The sequence below is a fragment of the Eretmochelys imbricata genome, chromosome 12 (assembly GCF_965152235.1).
Source record: "Eretmochelys imbricata isolate rEreImb1 chromosome 12, rEreImb1.hap1, whole genome shotgun sequence".
NCBI lineage: Eukaryota > Metazoa > Chordata > Testudines > Cheloniidae > Eretmochelys > Eretmochelys imbricata.
The window spans coordinates 24,340,957-24,364,850 of NC_135583.1; the positions used below are offsets into that span (position 1 = coordinate 24,340,957).

At 37.4% G+C, this 23,894-nt stretch overlaps 1 protein-coding gene across 3 annotated transcripts in view; it reads right to left on the reverse strand.

Annotated features, from left to right (window-relative positions):
- Positions 1-23,894, reverse strand: part of PEPD (peptidase D) — a 223,290-nt gene that overhangs the window by 30,404 nt on the left and 168,992 nt on the right. For all 3 annotated transcript variants that reach the window (XM_077831255.1, XM_077831256.1, XM_077831254.1), the window contains one exon: positions 18,986-19,134. In XM_077831255.1, the coding sequence (XP_077687381.1) occupies positions 18,986-19,134 (149 nt within the window). The remainder of the gene's footprint in view (positions 1-18,985; positions 19,135-23,894) is intronic.

Consider the following 23,894-nt stretch of genomic DNA (forward strand, 5'->3'; position numbering starts at 1 on the left):
TCTCTGACTTCCTGTCTCCCTCTGTACCAGTCTGAGCTTAGAGGACTAGTGATGAACCTTTCTGGTGAGTTCTGGACATACAGAATTCTTAAGATGTTTGAGTCTCTGGTATTTCATGTGTTCCTTTGTTTGGTTCAAGAGAAGCATGCTATGGAAGATTTTCAAAGGTACAAATGAGAGTTAGATCCCATGGACTTTCAGCGGGAACTGGGAGCCTAAGGCCCTTTGAAAATCTCTCTTGTGTCTGCTTTTTAGGTTAGGACTAAGCCCTGGTCTATACTACAGAGTTAGGTCGATGTAAGGCAGCTTATGCCAACATAACTCTAAGTATCTACACTAAAACATAGCTCCCATCAATGTAACTCGCCCACTTCACCGACTTAATTCCACCTTTGCAAGAGGTGTAGCGCTTAGGTCGATGTAGCTAGTAGGCTGACAGAGTGTCAATGTAGACACAGTGTTGCTTACATTGATTGTTGCAGCCTTTCAGAAGCTGTTCCACAATGCTCTACACTGGCAATTAAATTGGTACAAGCGCTCCTGGTGAGGCTGTGCACCGGCCACACAAGAAGCACGGATATGTGTGAAATGTCACTTAAATCTCTGTTTCCACACATGAATATTTGTGAAGTAAAACTAAAATGAGATTTTAAACATGGATCTAATTATACCTGTGTATCAAAGAAAGAATAGGCACCTCACCCCCCTCAAGCTCTAGATAAATTTCACTTCTTGTAATTCTGCATCATCGAACTATAACTATGTTACATATAAAGAAAAGGAGTACTTGTGGCACCTTGGAGACTAACCAATTTATTTGAGCATGAGCTTTCGTGAGCTACAGCTCACTTCATCAGATGCATACTGTGGAAACTGCAGCAGACTTTATATATACACAGAGAATATGAAACAATACCTACACTGTCCAGCAGGACAGTGGGGTGGGAGGAGGTATTGTTTCATATTCTCTGTGTATATATAAAGTCTGCTGCAGTTTCCACGGTATGCATCTGATGAAGTGAGCTGTAGCTCACGAAAGCTCATGCTCAAATAAATTGGTTAGTCTCTAAGGTGCCACAAGTACTCCTTTTCTTTTTGCGAATACAGACTAACACGGCTGTTACTCTGAAACCTATGTTACATATGTAACTTCACTTTATGGAGCACCCATTTAGGTTTCTTGACATTTGGTGAGTTTCGGTGTTATTTGCACAATATTGTTAGCAGAAATAGATTAAGAACCTAGTAGATATGCAAAAAATGGTAGAAAAGCAGCTTTTAAACAAATAGAAAATAAAATAAACCTCGGTTAACATTAGGAATGCAAAGACATTGTACTTTCACTTAAATATTCTGGCACAACTGTGACTACAAGTTTGCTGATTGGTTCTTTTGGAGATCTTTAACTTAGACTAAACTCTGCAAATTTAAAATCAAACCTTTGCTATTAGAAAAAATCTGCATGGAGAAGAACTTGAGTAGCAATAACAATCTGCCTTGAGATACAGAATATGGATTTTTGTGTCATCAGTTCTACTTTCTCTACATTGCTAATACACAATCCTGGACATTTCATTTGGGACCATATTCGATGCAGTTGCAGTGGTGTAACTGAGGTCAGCATTTGGTCAGTGTATAAAGTGGAAAGCTCTGAATAACTTGTTTCAATGAATTTAAAATGAGGCCTCTCCAAGCACTAATAGCATTTGGTATTTGTAGAGTATTAGAGAAAAAGGGTGCTGAGCGTAAACAGGCAAGGTGCAAGCTTCCTTACATAACCTTGCAGAATATAATGCACCTCAGTCCTGACTCACAACATCCCTTTGCCTTTATTTAGCACATGGAATCAATTACACCAAATGATGGGTGCATTTTTGTGATGGGGAGAAGCATCCACATGAGTAAAAACAACACTTAGAAAATTACACAGAAAGCTCTAACAAAAGGCATTAGGAGACATTTTCCAACCGTAAATTAAATCTTCAAAAATATTCATCCTTAGTAGGCAATACAGTTTGAGAAAGTGAACCATTATAATGCTCTAATTAAAAGGTGTTTTACTGATTATTTTTAGCTGCAAGTCCTAGCTGAGCATTTGCACCCACTGCTGAGAACAATTTTGGATTCTCTCTTTTAGTTGAGAAGGAATTATAATTTTTTCTCCAGAACATTCTGTGCATCCTCTCCCCCCTGGTTTCCTAGTATTGAGTGTTCCTCATATCTAGTCATGCAAATAGAAATGTATCAGAACCAAAGCTCCAGTTCTGAATTATCCTTGAGTTCAGAAAAGTTAAAGTTGGATGGGAACTCTGAGGCTTTAGCCTATTACAATATTCAGAGGTGAGAGTCAAAAAAGACCAAACATGAAATCTTCTTTAGTGTTCCGACAAAGTTTATTAGTTGAGTCATAGGAGAGAATCACTTCAGCTCCAATTCTCTCAATCGCACTCTTGTAGCTGTAAATAGCACTGGCAAAGCACTGGCTATAAGGAAATTAAGTACTGCCTAAGAGACCCTTTTAAATGATTCATGTATCATTTTGCAAGCAGGCCTGTAATGTAAGTATTAAAATACAATGAAGATTTTTAAATGAAAAAATAAACAAAGGACGTGAAGTGCACAGACAGCTATATTTGCTATTGCACTGTCTGTCTTTATGTTTCGTTTTATGTGGTTGTCTTAAAAGGGTGTTTGTATTTTGAACAACTCAGCTGCCTTGTTTGCTACGAGTTCAAATGGTTCTAATTCTAAATACTAAAATATTTCACCTGCAGATCATTTTATCTGGTTAAATGTATATTCTCTGGGGAGACAGGAAAATGTTAAGATCTTTGTTAACCTACTGCACAGTAGAATGTGATCATGCATTATTCGTGTGATAAGGACAAACACTAGCAATTCTGAGCCAACTGGAGATATTGAACTAAGTAGAATGAACTTACTGCTCTTGGAGTAAAAAATGCTGGAGTCATCGTCTTGCTAGGTATGAACTGATTGTCATGCTGGAGATAAGCTTGGTTAATACGGTGCAAACATGGGGTTTTTTTAAAACAGCAAATTAACAGAGCTTTTCCAGTTATAAGCTTTTCATCAAACCTTCCCTAACTGGTAACCTTAATAGAGCCTCAAAAATATTAATTTTACTATGAGAAACAAGTATTTCAGAGTAATCTGACAAATATTTAAAAATTTTGAGCACACAGTCTATTCAAGAAAGAAGGTTGCAAACTAACAAGCAGGAGAGACAGAAATTTGTATGCAAATTTTGTGTTTTTAATATAGTATACAATAAATATAAAAACATACACTAAAAGTTTAATTTTAATCCTAAAATTGTGTTGAGTGAAATTGTCAAGGACTGCTGTTATAACTGAACCACCAAAATAGAATTATGTTTCTTTATAATACAATGACACATACAAATCTGGCTTTAGCTGACCAGACCCCCAGCAAGATCCTAAATTAATTAGAAAGTGCATCTGGAACGCATGGCTTTTATCAGTGTCTCCAGTTTTGATGCTCTGCTCTCCTGACACATGTTGGCAACGGGAACATGGAAGGGGAAAAGAAAAAGAAATATTGTAGCCAAGGTTCACCCTGGACAGCTGAGAGCAGAATCTTGTCAGTAACCTCTTTTTACATTAGAGCAGTATCACTTAACAATCTGGATGAGACCAAAGGGAGTATAAAAACAAAGATGCATGCATCTATCTTGTTCCTGCTGAAAAAGCATTATTTACATGTATTATTGCAAATGTAATCATAACACTTGATTGTGCTTTAATATCATTTTGTATTTGTCCTGCATCCCCAATCACCCTGTGAAATACTTCAAGGTTTGTATTATTCAGGTTCTTTCTTTATCAGTTATGAGAAGTTTATCATGATTGCCAAAATGTTATGGGTTTTTTTAAATGTAGAAAGGTTAGTTCAATTATCATCTTTAAGCCAATTAATAAGCTGGTTATACCACACTGACAGATCAGGTTTAGAAAGCTAGATTGGAGCGTCCTTGGACTTTGGAAGTTAGTACCAAGAGAAGTCTGCACTCAGGAAAATCTGCTGATGATGTGTCTGCTCTATTCTTAATTCACTGCCAAATGAGATACTGTGTAATACAGGTCAGTGAACCAGTGACTGAGCTTCTCACTAAAGTCCAGTTACCAAGGCTCATTAAGTTTTGATTGGTTAGTTGCCATTCAGCATGTTTTTGGGCAAGAGGCCAGGATAAAAATCACCTTTTACAGTGACATATGCAATGTAAATATTAAAGAGCTTTAAATATACATTCTGAAATATACAACGACCAGGCTGTTGGGCAATTCAGATAATGGAATGTGACAGTCCATGGATTAAATAGCAAAAAATCTAACATCAATGGTTCTTAACCTATAGAGAAAGCTACTATGCTAAAAGTACCATTATTTTACACTTCTGTTGTATATGGTATATGGTATAATGTGCTTAAAAATGGCACAATCAATACATTTGGCATAATTATATTTAAAAAAACCAGAGCCACATCTATAGATATATAGAGACAAAGATATAGCTATACAGATATAGTTATATAATTTCCAGCAATAATCTGAAATTATCAGATACTATGCCTAGATACTCCTCTAATGGTATGACAGAAAAAAAAGACACCTCTTGTTTTTACCTTTTAGATTATTTTCCCACCAACCCCTAAACTGCCAAGCTACTTTGTAATATTTTCTTAAAATTTAACTTTTAAAGACTTAAAACATCATACAAAACCACTGCTCTCACTCACTCTCTCTGGATGTTCATTTGGAGCCCAGATGATTTTGGTGATATAGAAAAGAGAAGAATGAGTTCAGTGAAGTTGAGAATTAGACACAAATCTTTTAATTTTATTAGATGTACTGTAACTTTGTAACTGACATTCTTAAAAGGCAGGATAATCCTCGTTATTTATCTTAAATAAGCAATTTACAAGAATATCACATTAAGAAAAGGTTTTATAGTTGTTCAGAAACTACTGCTATCCCAGTTATCTTATCATCCAAGTAATCTGAGGTTATTTACTAAAGTTTTATTATAAATTGTACTGGAATATAGAACAAAAAATACAAAAATAACTTGGGATTACTGCTTGGTACTTAGTCACTTCTGTTTGGAGACTGTTCTCAAAAGGTCGCACACAGCAATTTTTTTGCTGCTAGTTAGGGTATTTTGTGGTTATAATTGTGACAATGATTAAACCACAAGTGATTTAGCAGTGATCTGCCAGTACAGATGTCACAATACTTGTAAAAAAAAAAAATACTGTGCAAGGTTATACTAAATTTCTCCCAAAACTGTGTTAAGGTTAGGTTATATTTAATTTCGGAGTGTCTACAAACAAGGGCAAAAGGTCCGACATCCCCTGGTAGTGCCACTAAAATGCAGACGAACTATGCAATCCCTGTCTCAGCCAGTGAACCACAGGAACATGTTAAAATTGGCTAGACACGTAACAAACATAGCAGACATAAAACAAAAGCTTCCTAAAATGCTAAGCAAATACATTTTAAATAATGTTTAATAAGAAAGATGTTTTCTTCTCTTTTTGTTTTGTTGAAAAAACTGCTACATTTCAAACTTTCAAAGCTTCCCTTTGCACAACAGATCAGACAGCAAATAATTTGTTTTCAGTTTTCTAGATTTGGTTCCCAAAGAACCTGGCCTGGCAAATGTCCCCTGAACATCAACAAAAAAGGTGTAATTTAACAATAATCTTTATTATAAATAGCATTGTCCTGTTGAAGTGGCTGAATAAACTAGTTTGCTGAGCATGTTTCTTAGCCTTCACTATGTAGCTGTGACAAAAAATGGCAGGTAACTGCTAACAAGAATCTCTATCTTCTAAAAACAAACCAAAGTAAGATGTAAGGGAACTAAAATCTACAACTACGTTTGGGTTCTTGATGACCAGAAATGGGCCCAAAGTCATAGCTCAAATCCACAAACCTTTGAACTTTGGGGAAATTTTGCCGCCAGCAACCCAAAATGTGGGGAAACTGTATCCTGATCTCAATTTTGCATAGTGGGTGCATGATTACTTACAACTTACCTAAATGTACTACATATTCAGGTGCCTATCTTTAGGCACCCAAGTTTGAAACTTGGGCCCTATTTTGCACCGGTAATCAATAGTTTGTTGCTACATGTACATAAAGGTCAGTTACTTCTTTCATTATAAGCCCTATATTTTGATGATTTTTAATGTGTGTCAATCCACCAAGATAATTCTAAACTAGGATGACATTTTTCTTAAAGCACAGTAGCTTAAGTCAGCTGAATGGATACTGCACACCTGTGGGTTCTTTTTAAACAACATTTTATTAGGAAGCCTGAAAAGATGCAATTTTTGAAACAAGCTGCAGTGAAGCACAGCAGAATGTATCATGCCTGGTCAGTTTCAACACAATATCTTCAAAGATGCACATATTTGGAGTAAGAGTAGCAGCACTTCAGGGTTTAGTTTTAGTTGGGAAACTCAAACTTTGAAGGTAAGAGAAAACTTAGCTCAGATAATACTCAGGGCAATTTTTAACCTTGTCCAGACATAATCTTCTGTTTCTGGTAGGTTGGTTCTCTAAGAGCTACCTTGATGTGGTATCAAGTCTGAAGGACTCATGTACCTCACACATCAATGAAAATTACTATGTGCAACACATAGCAATCCCTTGAATATTGGATTGGAAGTAAAGTACTGCAGATCAGACACCATGTGAACAAAAAGTCAATTCCCCCACAATGACAGTATCCAAAACTTGTATTTGCAGTGTCACAGCTATAGCCAGTAAGGTGTAATGGGGAAGTTATTTCTCAAATTTAATAATAGAAACATAAAACTATATTAAATAAAGAGAAATTCTATGAATTTAGCATTCTATGAAATGCTGAGAACATAAGCAACAATGTAAATTCAACCCCATGTCCTTTCACACATGCGAATAGTGCCACTGAAGTTTATGGGAATACTCACATGCTTAAAGTTAAGCACATGAATAAATCTTTGCAGAATTTGGGTCTAAGACTGCACGTTTGTTCTTGTATTACTGCAATGCATCTACTGTAGGTCTTGCATATGCTGCAATTCCAACTGGTCTGAGATCTCTACAATACCTAAGCCACATGGAGAGAGTTCAGGGACACAATGGCAGCCTTCTCTCAGAAGTGCCTTGTTTCATACGTTTGGGAATACTCTGTTATTTTTGCCTCTCTAATGTTGCAGTGGTCACTCTGCATGGGTCAACTGCTGTGTGTTAGCCTACATCTGAAAAGAACAGCTCCCAGTGGGGTTCATAGTGAGAGACTCTCAGTCTGAAATCTTGCATCTAGGGAAAAAAAGATGATCATACATTACAACGGATTGTTTCTTGCTTTGAGGGACTGAAAGATTTGCAAAATTTGACAGAGAGTAATGCCCTTTTCTTTCATCTCCTACTGTTAGCTAATGCTAACTCTGGGTAGTTAGTCTGTATGGTTAACAGTGACTCTCACCCCAACACAATAGGATTCACATGCATTAGTTCATAGACTTGTGTAACAATTTTTAAAAAGTTGTAAATTTTCAATTTATCAATTAACGTCGCTTGCTGTTCAATATTAGAACTTTGTCTGCCTCCCACTTTCCAACCCCCTTTGGGGATGGCCATGCCGCCTTTAGCGAACAATTTATGTTGATGAATTCTGATTTAAGTTACAATGGCAAGCCACAATACCTTTTCTGGGTCACGCACACATAACTAATACTTAAACAGAGTGCAACTAGTTTATGAACAAAGAAATAATGCTATCCTATCAGCAGGAAAATACTATAGGCATAATTCAATAGAGAATGGACTATTAATTGCTGCAACATTATATATGAACAAGGGTTAGATTCTTTTCAACTGTTTTTAACACAAGAGCACATTCTTAATTGAAAGGGAAAAGTATATTGCCATGTTATCTGTTGGGATTCATTAAATATCAAGGACTAGTTGTAACACTCTGAAAACACTTATTCTTCAAGGGAATCAATATGAAATCCTCAACTTAAGTTATAAATGTTCTATGCCTAAGAAATACTGCCACGCTTTAGATATCTCAGAAGAGTAAAAATGACTTGCAGTAGTTTGCATGAAAAGAAGAAAACCTGGACAGAAATAATTCCGTAATACAAGTAGGAAAGATAGAAATTAATAAACAAACATGAAATAACCTCATGTCTTCCCCAGTCCCTCTCTGCAATGCTGCTGTCAAAAAGTCCAATTTAGAGCATGATAAAACTGTATTAATTCTTTAAAAAAAAACAATTAAAAGAAACATTTGTCCTTAAAAAGCACAACTGACAGCTAATATGCACTTATAACTCAATAAAAATGTGGACTACACAAAATAAAAATAAATGAATTTTAAATGGAAAAACCACGTACTGAATCTCTGATTGAGAGAAACATATTTTAGTAAAAAGAAAAGGAGTACTTGTGGCACCTTAGAGACTAACAAATTTATTTGAGCATAAGCTTTTGTGAGCTACAGCTCACTTCATCGGATGCATGAAGTGAGTTGTAGCTCACGAAAGCTTATGCTCAAATAAATTGGTTAGTCTCTAAGGTGCCACAAGTACTCCTTTTCTTTTTGCGAATACAGACTAACACGGCTGCTACTCTGAAACCTGTCATATTTTAGTAAGTTTATCTTGTAGTCAACAGCATTTATGAATGAGATCATAGTTCTTTTTTAATAGGATTGTTACAATGATATTCTTCATGTGTTTAAGTTTTTTTCCTTTCTAGTAGAACACATAGGATGAATGACATTATAAAACAGTATAAGGAACTGTAATATACAGAAATAAACCTGAGCTCTTGTGAGATATGGAACTATCATGCTTCAAAATAAGTGTTTAATAAGTAATCTGTGACCTTACAATTTCTGAATTTGCATTCATTCCTGACAGCATGTGCGCTCAATTTAATAACATGGAGAACAAGTCATCAATAGTACATTATCCTATGTCAAATCTGTAGCTATTAGTGCCTTTAACCAGTTCTTAAAATTATTTGGATTTTTTCATGCCCAGATCTTATACTATCTAAACCCAACAATCTTCTCCATTTTGTTCCTTTTGGAACATACTTAAGTAGCAAAAACAGAGCAGAAAAAAAATGGCACCTTTGAATTTTTCAAGTTGATTTTTGTATAAAAAGCATTCTCTACATTTTATTTGTATACAAGAGGTGTTACTCAGCACTGTAGCTTTTGTTCTCTGAACATACGTCCTCCACAGAGTTGTGTGCCTACCGCTCAGCCACAAATCCTTTTCAAGGATGCACATCACTCAAACCTTACATTCTATTTTCCAAGGGAATCAAGACTACACCCTGTGTAGCCATTACTCAGTTCTTCTCAGCCTCCAAAAGCTTTAGGTCTTGAATTCTGAATCATTTATAATCAGTGTGGCTCCGTTAGAGGCAATATGTTCAGAGTACAGGAGTTGTTTTGGTAATTTGTTCTCATAAATGAAATTGACTATAAGAACCCAAATGCAGGAGACTAGCTAGCTGTAACCTTCCTGTCAAGAAGAGGGCTGACTTCTTCAGTCACTGTTCAACAGGCAGAACTGCTCTCCCGAAACCAAAATCAGTTCTTGATGTGACACTGACTGATTTGTGAAGATGCAAACTGAGCTCTACACTTTTCAGATAAGGGCACTTTACAGATACATGCCACTGAAGTTGCCACCCTTTGCCTCAGCCCTGAAATATCTGTCATCTCATAAGACAATGTACAGCCTTATCCTTTCAGGTAGGATGTGAGCTGAAGTGGCCCAATTTTCTCCAAAGATCATAAACATTGTATTGGACCATCTAAAAGGTTTATTTCTAAGTAGGGACTGACTACTCTCTTGATATCCAGGACATGTAGCTCATCTTCCCAGGACAGCTATAGGGCTTTGGGGAAAATACAGGCAGCGATATGCATGGATTTAGGTGAAAATTTTGGATGAGGCCTAAATATCACCTTCTCCCTATACAAGGTGTTAAAGGGTGACCTGACCCCATAACAGTCAGTAACTTATAGATCCCAATAGTCAAGGTTATGGCCATCAAGAAAAAAACTTTCCACAAGAGGTGGTATAGTGAGTGAGTTCACGTAGGATCAAAGGACCTATTTAGCACCTAATTGAAATTTCAAGGAGCATGTTCCCCTGTAACATAAAAGAAGATGTCTGAAATTAGACTATAAACTCTTAAGGGAAGGTACTGTGCTTTCCTATGTGTGGTACAGCACCTAGCACATTGAGACCCCAATCCTAACTCAAGCCTTTGGGTATTTCTCCAGCACAAATGAAAAATGACAATGCTACAAGTTGCAGGCCCCTGCTAACTCTTGAGCAAAACCTCAGACACTGGCTCTGAGTTCTAACATGCAAGTCCACATTTGGATGACCTCAGTCAGTAAAGATGCCACTGAGGGTTTGAACATCCACTCAATAATATACCCCCTCAACTCAGGTCATCATCTGCCAGATGGGGTTTCTTTGTTTTGGACTCTCTGTTCCCATGGATTAATTGCTTTTTGATATGACAAGTGACCATGTGCCCACTCGGTTGAGGTATTACAGGACAACCATATTGTCCATGACTGAGAACCAGCCCGAGGGGTCCTCAGCACTAGAAAATTTACGTGGAGCCTCAACTCTGAAAGGCTATCAACAGTCAAGTTTACTAATTATGCTCCACACTATACCAGCGACATCCGTGTCCATCATTATCTGAGGTGCTTGGAGTGAGAAGAACTTTTCCTTGACTACATTTCCCAACATTGTTCATCATAGGAAAGTCTGACCTTCTCAGGAGGGGATTCTGCCAACTCCATCTGGAGAGGTAGAGGAGACATGGGGTTAACTCTTTTGGAAAGGAGAATGGAGGGCTGAAGGGATATGCCCACACCCCTAAATGCCAATGCCAACTTTGAAAGTTCTGTGGCCATGAGACTCCTATATGTAGCTCTGTAAATGTGATGTCATTAAGGAGAATAGCTTTCACATTGGATATAAGCTGGCTTGGTGAACAACTTTTGTGCATATCTGGAACAATTTTGCATATTTTATTGAAACAAACAACATCAATCAACAAATATGCCCAGCTGCCCAAATAATGTCTGACTGCAATTTCAGTTCAGTGGGGACTTGAGATACAAGCTTGTTAAATCATATAAATGTACAGATAGGGAATTGAATGGTTGCCAAGTTGGCCTTAGCTGTTGCTTGTGAACAGTTGACTAGAGAAAGAGGAATTTAGAATAATAGACCTTACTGAAAGAGGTGTTTAATTCTCTTCATATAATATGGTGTATACCTGGGAAAATGAAATCAAGAACTAGAGAGCGACTGAACAAAACAGAGTAGTCATTTTTGAAAATGTCCATAAATTTAAAAATAAAGCTTGGAATGTGACTGTATCTCACTGTAAAGAATAGATGTAGGGCCTACAAATTAAGGATCGTAGAGTATTTAACTTAAACAGGGAGAACAATGGAAGGTGCACTGTAAATCTCTTATTATCTAGAACATTAATTCCAAGTAGTTTCAATGACCTAAGTTTGAATAAAGGAAATAAAAAGTTTCCATCTATCAACCTGGTGTCTAAAGCAATAATATATTTAAAAGATGTAATGTCACCAGCACTATGTCCTCAAGAATTAGGATTTAGCTTGTATATGTGTATTTATTGATGTCTTCTAAATACTCATTATAATGACCCAGTAAATACCTTTATAAGTCACCTGAAACAATGGTGGTGGCATAGCAACACTATCATTTGTTATAACCTTATAAAATAGACCATTCCAGCCGTTCTCAAACTGTGGGTCACAACCCTGTTTTAATGAGGTTGCCAGAGCTGGCGTTAGATTGCTGGGGCCTAGGACTGAAGCCCAAGCCCCATCGCTCAGAGCCAAAGCCTGAGGGCTTCAGCCTTAACTGATGTGGCTCAGGTTACAGGCCCTCCACCTTGGGCTGAAGCCCTTAGGCTTTGGCCCTCACAGCCGGGGCAGCAGGCTCAGGCTTTGGTCCTCCCTCCTGGGGGCATGTAGTAATTTTTGTTGTCAGAAGGGAGTTGTGGTGCAATGAAGTTTGAGAACCCCTGGACTATTTTACAGTAATTGCCCAAATACCACAGTTTTCAGCAGTCTTGCTACTGTGTGGTGGGCTATTACTGGAACATTACTAGCCTTATGTAACAGTATTCACATGAGGATGGTAAAGCGCTTTTCAAAGCTGGGTAAGTATGAACCCATCTCTTACACAGAAAAACTGAAGCACAGAGAGGTGAAGTGGCTTGCAAAAGGTTACATAGCAAATCAGTGCTAGAGAAACACAACTATAGTCCCTTGGCACTAAGCAACAGACCATGCTGTCTACACAGTTTTCTTGTTTTCATTACTAATGGGTAACATTTTTATTTGTATACACAGGTCATATTTTCCTTATATTCATATCTCTTCATTAAACTGGGATTTCAAAATGGTGTCAGAAGACCAGTCCTGTTGTGAGATCATAATTATTTACAAGAATTCTCTGAATATTTTAAGTTAATGGGTGAGGGCAAAGAGAATGCAGACCTCACTATTTAATAACTCCCTCCAATTTTTGATGAAGAGTTTTACTGGTTGCTGAAATGTAGAGAGTCTAACCCCTATCCTAAAAAAACCCCAACGTATAGTAAAACTAGTTTACAAATCCAAGAAAGCGGCTGCAAAAGCTATGGATATTTGTATGGGATCCACACTAATGCCCTGATTCATCAAGGTATATAAGCATGTGCTGACATTTAACCACACGAATCACTGAACTCAGCGGTCCCACGCTTGTGTAAGCACCTTGCTAAAACTGGGCCTAACCAAACAATGAATCATAGAACTGGAAGGACCTTGAGAGGTCATCTAGTCCAGCCCCCCTGCATTGTGGCAGGACTAATTATCTAGACCATTCCTGACAGGTGTTTGTCTAACCTGCCCTTAAAAATCTCCCATGCTGGAGATTCCAGAGCCTCCCTAGGCAATTTATTCCAGTGCTTAAACTTCCTAACTGTCAGGGTGGTTTTCTTAATGTCCAACCTAAACCTTCCTTGCTGCAATTTAAGCCCATTGCTTCTTGTCCTATCTTCAGAGGTTAAGAAAAACAATTTTTCTTCCTCCTCCTTGTAACAAACTTTTATGTACTTGAAAACTGTTATCATGTCCTCAGTCTTTTCTTTTCCACACTAAATAAACTCAATTTTTTCAATCTTCCCTCATAGGTCATGTTTTCTAGACCTTTAGTTATTTTTGTTGCTCTTCTCTGGACTCTCTCCAATTTTTCCACCTCCTTCCTGAATTGTGGTGCTCAGAACTGGACACAATATTCCAGTTGAGGCCTAATCAGAGTGGAAGAATTACTTCTTGTGTCTTGCTTACAACACTCCTGCTAATACATTCCAGAATTATGTTCGCTTTTTTTGCGACAGTGTTATAGTGTTTACTCATATTTAGCTTGTGGTCCACTATGAACCCCATATTCCTTTTTGCAGTACTCCTTCCTAGGCAGTCATTTCCCATTTTGTATGTGTGCAACTGACTGTTCCTTCCTAAGTGGAGTACTTTGCATTTATCCTTACTGAATTTAATCCCATTTACTTCAGACCATTTCTCCAATTTGTCCGGATCATTTTGAATTTTAATCCTATCCTCCAAAGCACTTGCAACCCCTCCCAGCTTGGTATCGTCCGCAATAATAATTATAAATATCCATTTAAACATGCATATATCTTCATTAGTTTTGGAGGCAGAAACCACCTATTTGAGAGTACTCATATTTTGTGTGTGTGAGAAGATATTTTATTAGGATACTAGTTCTTTGCGTCTATTGGAGCTCTTAGCACTGCCCATGATTATGCTTTCCTGAAACTTCCCACTTTAAAACCTTGCATTCAGTTGCTTATAACTTTGCCAAAGCTTAATTATTTGGGTTAAAATTTTATATCCTGGGTGACTGCCTCCAGCTTTTTATTTTATTTTATTCTATTTATTTATTTTGAAATTTCAGTCAAAGTGTCTCAGTCATTTCTGAGAATGAGGCTAGAGAAAAATATGTTTTGTCCTTGTTAAAAAATTCTGGAGACCTTTCTTTGAGAAGCTCTAGTGGAGCATTGGAGCAAGGACTTGAAATGTGGCAGGAGCTGGTCTTTTTGTTAGGAATGGCCTTTTGCTGTTCTGAAAATCTGCCCAAATTTAGCCAATTTAAAAGCCTTTGAGAAAATTGCAGCTTGTGCATGCTCAGTTGAGACTTGAAAGAGCATGCAGCTAAATTCCCTGAAGATTCCATTTGCAATGAGCAGGGCCACTGTTAGACTTGCTGGGGCCCAGGGCAGAAACTAAGGAGTGGGCCCTGCTGCCTAGGGCCAAAGCTGAAGCCCGAGCCACCTGTGTCTCTGCTCCACCCCAAAAACTTTCCTCTGTGCTCCCCTAGGAGAGTGTGCCCCCCAGTTTGCAAACCGCTGCTTTAGTGTGATTTATTTCCACTTTTAGAGATTACTGTAATATTTGCATTACATTTACCCACAGTGACTCTGTAGATGTGTTGTAACTTAGCTTCGTAGGGCCCCAGGCAATTGTCTTGCTTGCTGCCTCCTAATGCCAGCCCTGGCAACATGCATCCCCCAGCCCTCTCCAACTTCTTCTGCAATTGCTGCTCTGGTCTGCGGAGGGTGAGGCCAGGTCTGTGTCCAGACATTGGAACTGTAAGCTGGGCGAGACTTTCTCCTGTGCTTTTGGTGTGGAGGAAGCTGTCTGATTCAAATGCAAAGGTGACAAGAGTACTCTGAAAAATCATGTCTTAGGCATCTCAAACCCAAAATTAATGGATACTTTTGACTTTAATCTCTCTGCCTCAGTTCCCCATCTGTAAACCGGGGATGATAATACCCCTTCACCCAAAGGGATGTTCTGAAAATAAACTAGTTAATATTTCTGAGCACTTAGATATTATAGTGATGAGCACCACTGAAAAGCCCATGAGGAAATTAATAATTCTGTCTTCAGAGCAGGTGCAGCAAATAAGGCCTGCGGCTATACACTTAACAATGAGGATAAAAATATATATAATAGCTGTTCGTTAAGTGAGCACTATCCGTAATGTTCACTTAATGAGGCAGGGGTCTGTAGCAAAAATTGTATGTGATCATGTATCTGTATATATATGTTTGTATGTGTATTAAGATTTGCATTCGAGACACAGATATTTGAAGCGAATAGCTGATGAATCATATCATTAAATTATGTAAATTTCAGTACTTTATATATATCTGTCCCCATATTTCCCTTCTGATTTTTTCCATAGATTTAGCTGAGATGGTTATGAAACATTAAGAATACAACATAAGTAGAAATGCAGTTTCTTTCCATTGCTATTTTTGAAATATTTTATCATTAACCTATCAAGAAAATTGATACAAATGTCTGCTCTAATCACATGCAAACATCCCTTTTTGCATCTTTTCCCCACAATTACTATTCTTCAAACTTTCATTTTTAATCAACAACGCGGTAAAACTTTTTTTTTAATTGGTAACACAGCTATAGTCTAGTGGTTCCAAAGTTGCTGCTTGTGCAATAGAATTGAATATGCCTTTTCCTACAAATCAGTTTTGTGGCATAATTGCTGTTGCACTTGAGTTACAATTCCATCGTGATGGTTTCTCAATTTGCAGAACATAGTATTTGCAACCCACAGGGATTTTTTCTGTTTTGTTTTTGGATTGGAAGCTAGGATATGCAAACTTCTGAATTATATGTATTTTGACCCATACAGAGAACAGAGTCAAATTAATGCTTTGCTATAATAGAATCTGAAACTTTGGGAGCCTTCTGAAGTTATTCTTTAATAGAGATTAGATTCAATAGAAACAAACAGAAGCAAAATCAACTTTCAGAGATATCACTAGCCTCATTTGAGAGCCAAAGTTTCAAAAGTTAATTCCTAAACTGTACGTGTAAAAATCCTGTGCACATCAATTAACAGAGCTAGCTTTCTTTAGCAGCATGTATTCCCCATGAAGATGACATGATGTAACCAAAAAGAGCATTTATTTCATATCTTTATATAGTAATAACCTCTTATTTTTATTATCATAGTATCTAGAAGCCCTAGCTATAGATATATATTTCATATTCTGAAAATAGTTCTTTACTGGCATCTCTAACTTTCTGAAAAGGCTACTCAAAGTCCTACATGACCATATGCCAGCAAGCAAAATTAACCAAGAACCCAGTTCTACAATTGGAGAGAAATATTATTTTCTATAAAAAAAGTAGCTGCTGATTTTTGTTGTGTCTGCAAATTCTTTTTCTGGAGCCTGCCACATTAGGGGTTTATAATTGTACGGTTTTCTTTGCATAGTGAGTAACACTTGGAAATGGAGGTAGAAAAAAAAAAGTAGAAGTGGAATGAACAAAGGACTTTCAGGAGGCTAAAAAGGCTGATTGAAATATGCTGGAGCCTGGCTATATTTAAAAGACACTTGAATTGACAGGTTTTTTGCATCTTGTTTCCTAGTAGGCAGAACTATACTGCTTTATTTTCTTAGGCAGAGAGGAGATCATTTCTTTTATTTCAAAATATTATAAAGATCACAGTTCTCTCCCTCAGTCTGGTTTCTAACATTTTCATTCCTCCTCTATAATTTTATTGAAATTATTTGACCAAACTGTAGTCAACAAGAGTTTTTATTAGGACTGGTCAAAATAATTTAAAGGGAAGTTTCTTTGGTAAAAATGGCTTTTTATTTGGAAAAAAAGTTTTTGGTGAAAAATCCTCAAAAACAAAGTCAGGTCTCCCACTCACACCATCCTCTCTCTCCTCAAGTCAAAAGTAGGGTTGGGCAAATGAAAACTTTCAATAACAACAATTTCAATAATGTTTTTGATATTTTTAAAATTTAAAAACTGTGAATAAAAGAAAAATGTCAGTCTGTTCTGTATACTTCAAAATGGAAACTTCAACATTTTAATCAAAACAGGTTTTCATTTTTCAACAGCTCTAGCTTTCATGCAGAACACACAGGTAGTCAGCGCTTCTGCAAATTCTTTTCACTTAACCACCTTTATGACATGCTCCCACATCATTTTCAGCAGTAAAGATTATTAGGAACATAATGTGGCCAAGGAAGAATACATAGGAAGGGAAAAAAGGGTAAAGAAACCCATGAGGTTCTGCTCTCAGAGCTTCCTTCATGTTTACTGCTCAGGGAAAAGGGTTCAGAGGCTGCTGAGGAGGTAGGGTGCAACAGCCCTACGAACTCCCAAAGGGTTTTGTCTCTACAGTGAAAGATTTTGTATTTTCATGGACACTTCCCACGATCACAGTTACATGGATGCATCATAATACTATGGTGCATATTGGCAGCAACATCAAAACCAGTCTGCAGCATATGAATTCAACCTGCTTTATGTGCCACTGTTTGTGATTACCAGCCTCAAGAACGTACAATAAATATATTTGCACCAATATTCCAACTAGACAAGAAGCTAAAAGCAACATGGTGTTTTCAGGAAGAACAGTAAAGATCTGATGCCAAATATCTGATTAGTAATATTAAAATTTAAAATAATTCATCTGGAAGGCTGTTTAGGGGCTTGGTACATTCACAAAGCTAGCTGAGAACCTGGCAAGTAGTTTCAGAAATATAACTTAATTTTGTGACCTTGTTAAAGTAAATGGGTAAGTTAATTTAGAAAATCTCTATATTATTATGAGCATAACATTGCTTTAGGTTTCAACTCCCAAAACTAATAAGCAACATACTAGAAATCAACTTTATCAATACATATTAAATGAAACAATTAAAGCTTGCAATAAAATGTAGAGAAAAATAAGAAGACTGGAGGAACCAGGACTTTGAGGGGAAAAATTAGATAGATGATGGAGCCTGTACATTATTATTAAACTGGCAAATATCTAGACTTCATATCCAGATAATCTTAGCTTGAAGTGGAACAATAAAATCCTATCTGTATGTGCAGCACTTATATGTGCAGCCAGCTTGTATAACACGGAAATAACATGTTCTAACTGGCAAACTAAAAAGCTTCCTAAGGTCTGGTGGTTGAAAGCTAGTAAGGTAATATTAAAGGAGAAATGTACTTTGTGAATTAAGCTAAAGCTAGTCTATTACTAATACTTAGAAATGTTCAAGTACCTTCACCATTGAAATATTCAAGCTCACCACAACAGTTAGCTTTAAAAGCATTTAGTTCTAAAAGCATTTATTTGCTAAACTGAATGAAAACAGAATGACAAAAAACAAGATTTTCACTGCAGTGTTTTCTGCAATTACTCCATGTAGATGCTTCAACTATGAAAACGTACAATTCGCTAGATGAACCGGCTCACATGTAATTTAAGGACACAATGCATAGTATTCCATAGTCTGTTTTCTGATGCCCTCCAAGATAATTAAGTATATTCCCCAATACATATTCACTGACTTTTTCAGCAAAAGTTTTCTATTTAAGTAACATGGAAACTAAAAAACTAAATGCCTGAAATAAACTTATGTATTGCCCAGTTTTGAACCTTGCAATCATCACTAAAATCCCCACAAAATGTTGCCAATTTACAAATTGACATAACAACCACCACTGCCACCTTTAAGGTATTCGGAGAAAAATGAATATTAATTAAGACAGAAATTTCTCATCGTATGTTATTTCCTGAAAATACTGGGCTGGATGAGCAATATATACGACCATTTCTATGTTCCACTAACAGCCATTTAAACCTAGCAATAGGACTCTCATCATACAATTTTATTTTTATTAAACTATGATCTGGTGATCAGTTTCTTGCTTCTTCCAACACTTTGAGTCTCAGCATCATTGTTTTGACAGCCTGAATGCTCCCATTAAGCTTATCAATTTCTGTTGACATATAGTAATCTTTTACCTGGTTTGATTGCTTTCATTACAGCACGAGATGACTTAAGCACTGCTTCATAGATGGCCTTCTGGTCAGGAGTGAACTTTCCATTTGCTGGAAAAGTGCAGGTAATGTCAGAAGCATAGCAGTAATATTCTCCTCCCATGTCAAACAAGCTGAAAAGAAAGGGGGAAAATGTGAAAAATGAAATGCCAGAGTAGTAGTAGAATAAACATACTTTTTTTTACATTCCTGACTTTATTTAAACCAGATTAGGCCAAAATTATCACGACCCAAAAGCACTGTTCTGTGACCTAAGTGAAACGAGTTGGTAATTTCACAGTATTTCCTTGTAGGCAGGTATCCACATCACAGAGAACATGATGAACAAGCACCCTTGCTGGGAATTTCAGCACAGGGTAAAAAGAATGAATGGGGATAAAGGCAGTTCCTTTAGAAAAAGATTTAAGAGTAGCAGGCATCCATGGCAGCCTCTCAAGTTATAGCTCCTCTGACAAAATGGGATTTTTTTGAGATTTTTTTATGAATCCTGTGTGCACTTCAGTTTCCTGCTGTACTTTGCAATGCTATCCAGTGGGGTGGGGGTAGAGAAGGGCTCTCATGGCATCACAGAAGACATGAGGGTGTGTTCCTGCCTTGCTGTCTGGAATGCAATGAATGGGTTGCTAAGGAACTGTCTGGAACTGCTGAAACCAACCCATATCAATGCAGAATTCGAAAGAGACAATGGGAAGCCCCAATGACCAGATCATGCCAACCTACAATCAATGACCAAGAGGAAGGAGGTTTTCCCTTCACCTCTCAGCAGGGTAGCTGAACAGAGACCAGCTCGAACAAAAGGACTGAGTGGTGACAGGCAGGGTATAAAGAGGGGGCTTCTGGAAGAGGCTAGCTGCTCTCACCTGGGACTGACAAAGGGGTCAGAGAAGAACACAGCCTGAAATAGAATCCATTGCAGCTTGGCTGGTGGATTGCTCTGGCTTGGCAAAATGGTCTATGTCTTAATGTTTATTTCTCTGTGCTAACCTAAGGAATTCTGATGCTGTGTTTCAGTTGACTACTAAATCCTGTTGCTTTAGAAATGTTGCCTGGTGTCTCTGAAAATACTTGATGAGGTACATTGGTCCCTAAAGAATGTAAATCTATCTGACCATGAGTCTCTCATCTGGACTTGCTGAGCATAGCTCACAGTGTGAAGCAGAAGTGTTTGTGCCCAGAGACTTGGTCCTGGAGGAGGTGAGGCTGCATGGCCTACCTTGAAGGAAAAATGAGACCCTTTGCGGTTTGTATTACTGAAGGGATTCCTCCAAGAGACTGTTTAAAAGCTAGAGTGTAGTATTGATCCTGTGGATCTGTGACTGCCCATATGGCCAATTTTTCAGATGAAGAAACATCTACTTGTATCTCAGTGAAAAGAAGCAAGGGCGTTCCAGGGAGGCCAGCCCCAAAACTTAATAGAGTATTGTTAATTAAACTGTGGCCATGTGCATTGTCAAAATCTATTTTTTGTTTAAACTCAGTTTCTCTGTTAAAGTTTGAGTGCCGCTGCTCTGAATATTCATGTCACTTTATGACAAACTTGTCCAATAGGACTTTAAGAAACACATTATCTGCATGTTGAGGTGAATCATTTAATACATCTTTCTGCATCAAAGACAGAAAACACTGGAGATTTTTTTTCTTTTTTAAGCACATAATAGGAAGTTTTACTGGGGCAATAAACCTTGCCCTGCCCTTTGAGAAATATATTTATTCGACATATGAATCAAACGTTTACCATTGTAGGACTACAACTTAGCTGCCATCATTCTTGCTGATTTCTAAGTGGTACTCTGTGTCCTTGTGACAGCCAGATTACACACTTGCAATACTGTGCAGATACAAGCCTTTCTGATAAGGCACTGCCTCAATGTCAGCAAACTCAAAATTCAGCAGAAAGGCTTATCACCCCCAATCATCATACATGTAATGGGTGCTCTCCCACAATCAATATAAGACTTTGTATGGTGTTGACCCTTAGCACTTGAATTATCTCCTCATTTCCCATGTAATGAGCCACAGTCGGATATCTGCCGATATAGGTCTTCTCACTGCTCCTAGGCAACAATTACTATCTCAAACAATATGGATTTTAGAGCTTTTAGCTATTGTGTGTAAAGTTACTGAATTCTCTTTCCCCAGCCGTTCATAGTGCAGTCAATTAAACAAAACACATTTGTCCCATTTTGCTTTTTTCCCCCCTTTCTGTTTTAAAACTCAAAATCACTTTAATTTACAAAGCTGTGAGGAACCTTGGTATAAAGAGGAATATGTAAGTTCATTTTATTATTATGCAATCAAAGAGGAACATCTCTAGTTTCAACCAACATTCACCCTTTGCGCTTCAAGTTTTAGACACTTGTTAAGTGTCCTTCTATAATAGCCAAAGCCCCGTATATTCCACAGGGACAATGGGACTGGACTCTCTAGCAAGTACCTTTAAAATCTGCAGCATTGTCAATTGATAGTATCTCCATGAAACAGAATAACCTTCATTCCAATTCCATTCCACCCCAAACATATATGATTATGACTCTCAGTCATGTAATCGTTGTCAGTGATTATTTTCAGCAATGATTATTTTTGATGCTGGGTGGTTTTTTGAGCTGTGTTCACCACATGTTGGGGAAGAGGGGAAATTATAGTAGGCTCAGTGATTCGTCTTTTCAGCTCCTCATTCCTTGGCTGCTGCTTTATCCTCTAGGCCTAGCCTGCATTCCTGGCTCCATGACCCCTTCCCATCTGGTTCTATCGAACAAGTGAAAGGAGAATGCACTGTAATTTAAATTCTCCTTTGTGGAGAAAGTTACAGAAGAGGCCACTTGCAGGCAGGTCTCAGCAGGGCAGGGAGATAAAACAAAATACTGGATGCCTGTCTACTGCAATAAATGCTTAATTTTGTTTTATCTTGGAAAAATGTCACATTCCAGGGATACAATACTAGAGGCCAAGGGACAGGTGAATGGGGCCGTTACCATCTATTATCCATTCTTTCAGGAGCTATGAAGGCTCAGGAGGGACACTTAGTTCACATTTTTGAGGTTATCTTTGCAACCATAACTATTAAAAACTTGTTTTTAAATGGAAGCAGGGCTTCTGGAGCACAAGCCATTTGCCTTAGAAGTCATTCCCCTGCCAACATGCTTGATTTTGTGATCATGAAATAGATTGAGCCCTGATACCACCAAACAAAAGAAAAAACAAACATTTGAACATATTAAATTAAAATCAGAATCAACTAAGTAAATTTGCCAGAAATAAATATGAATCTTTTAGGTGGCAAATGTACTTATTAAAAATCATTAATGTACACTCTGAGGGTGAAATCCTGGCCCCATTAAAGTCAATGGCAACATTTCCATTGATTTCAATGGGGCCAGGATTTCATCCGGAGTTACTACTACATTATAAACAAATTCTATTAATCCCTTAGCTCTCAAGCAACATGTGCTTCTTAAAAGGCATGCATAAAGGTCTCTCTCGGATTTTGGGTAAGATATTCAGCCAACATTTTTGAGAGACACTCACCTCAGGTTAGTCTATACTACAAAGTTTTGCTGGCATAGCTATGTTGCCTAGGAGCACGAAAAAAATTACATCCCCTAGTTGACAATGCTTTGCTGGCAAAACCACTAGATGCAACTACGCCGATAGATGAGTACGCTGTTGGCTTATATAATGTTGTTCAGGGATATGGTGTAGCTGATATCTTGGCCAAAGAACTCCTGTTGACTTATGTCAGGTTTCAGAGTAACAGCCGTGTTAGTCTGTATTCGCAAAAAGGAAAGGAGTACTTGTGGCACCTTAGACACTAACCAATTTATTTGAGCACAAGCTTTACGAGCTGTACTCATTTCTTTTTGCTGACTTATGCTGCATCTCCACTAGGGGGCTTCTGGCTAGCTATAACCACATAGGCTCTACAACTATAAATCAAGTTAAACATATTTGTACTAGTAGCCACTGACATAAAGTAAAGTTTGTGCTTTGATATTTTAGTTCTATGAAAGTTGCTGTAAAGGAGGATATTTATTTTAATATTCATAATGTAAATAACTTACTTTGTAATAACTTAATACATTATTTGACTGAAATCTGTTCCATTCTTTTGTGACTATATGATTCTTCACCTCTTAAAAGCCTAGTATCACTGTTAACACATTAACATCTCTTTAGGACAAACCTGTCCAACAGTGTTTCAAACCTTCTCCCCACCCCCTATAACAAAAGCTGTAATAAAAATAATTTATAGAAAGAGGATACTAGCGATACCAGATAAGGCCTATTTCAAATCACCCAAATGACCAAAGAGGTCACACCAGCTTATCAGAAGGGAATAAACAAGTACTGTGTGGGAAGACATTACATACCCACTGAGATTGATATCAAATATGGAAAGCAAGTATATATTTGCCAGGGTCTCAAATCTTGCGATTAGGTTATAGTGAAATAACTACAGTATGAGTTAGTACCAATCATAATCCAACTATTAACATCTATACTGAAATTCATAACATATGACAGATTGTGTGTTTTGGTTTGCATTCTACAAGGCAACAATTCTGGTCCTACAGAAGACAAAGTAAGTTTTGCCATTTTTAGCGGAAAATAACTATTAATGGGTAATATTCAAAGGAAAAAAATGGCGCGTTCCCTTTGATTCTTTATGATGTATGGGTTTAAGTTTGTTTTCTGTTTGTTTTTTAACCCTAGAAATATCAGACCTTATTTTCACTGTTTCCGCTAATGGTCCCCAATAGAGGCCCACAGAAACGAAGCAAGAGCTCAGCTGTTAATTGAAAAAAAAATGGGAGTGCTGAATCATTAACAAAGATCTCTCCCGCCAACAGTTTGGGATGCGTTTACATTAAATAGA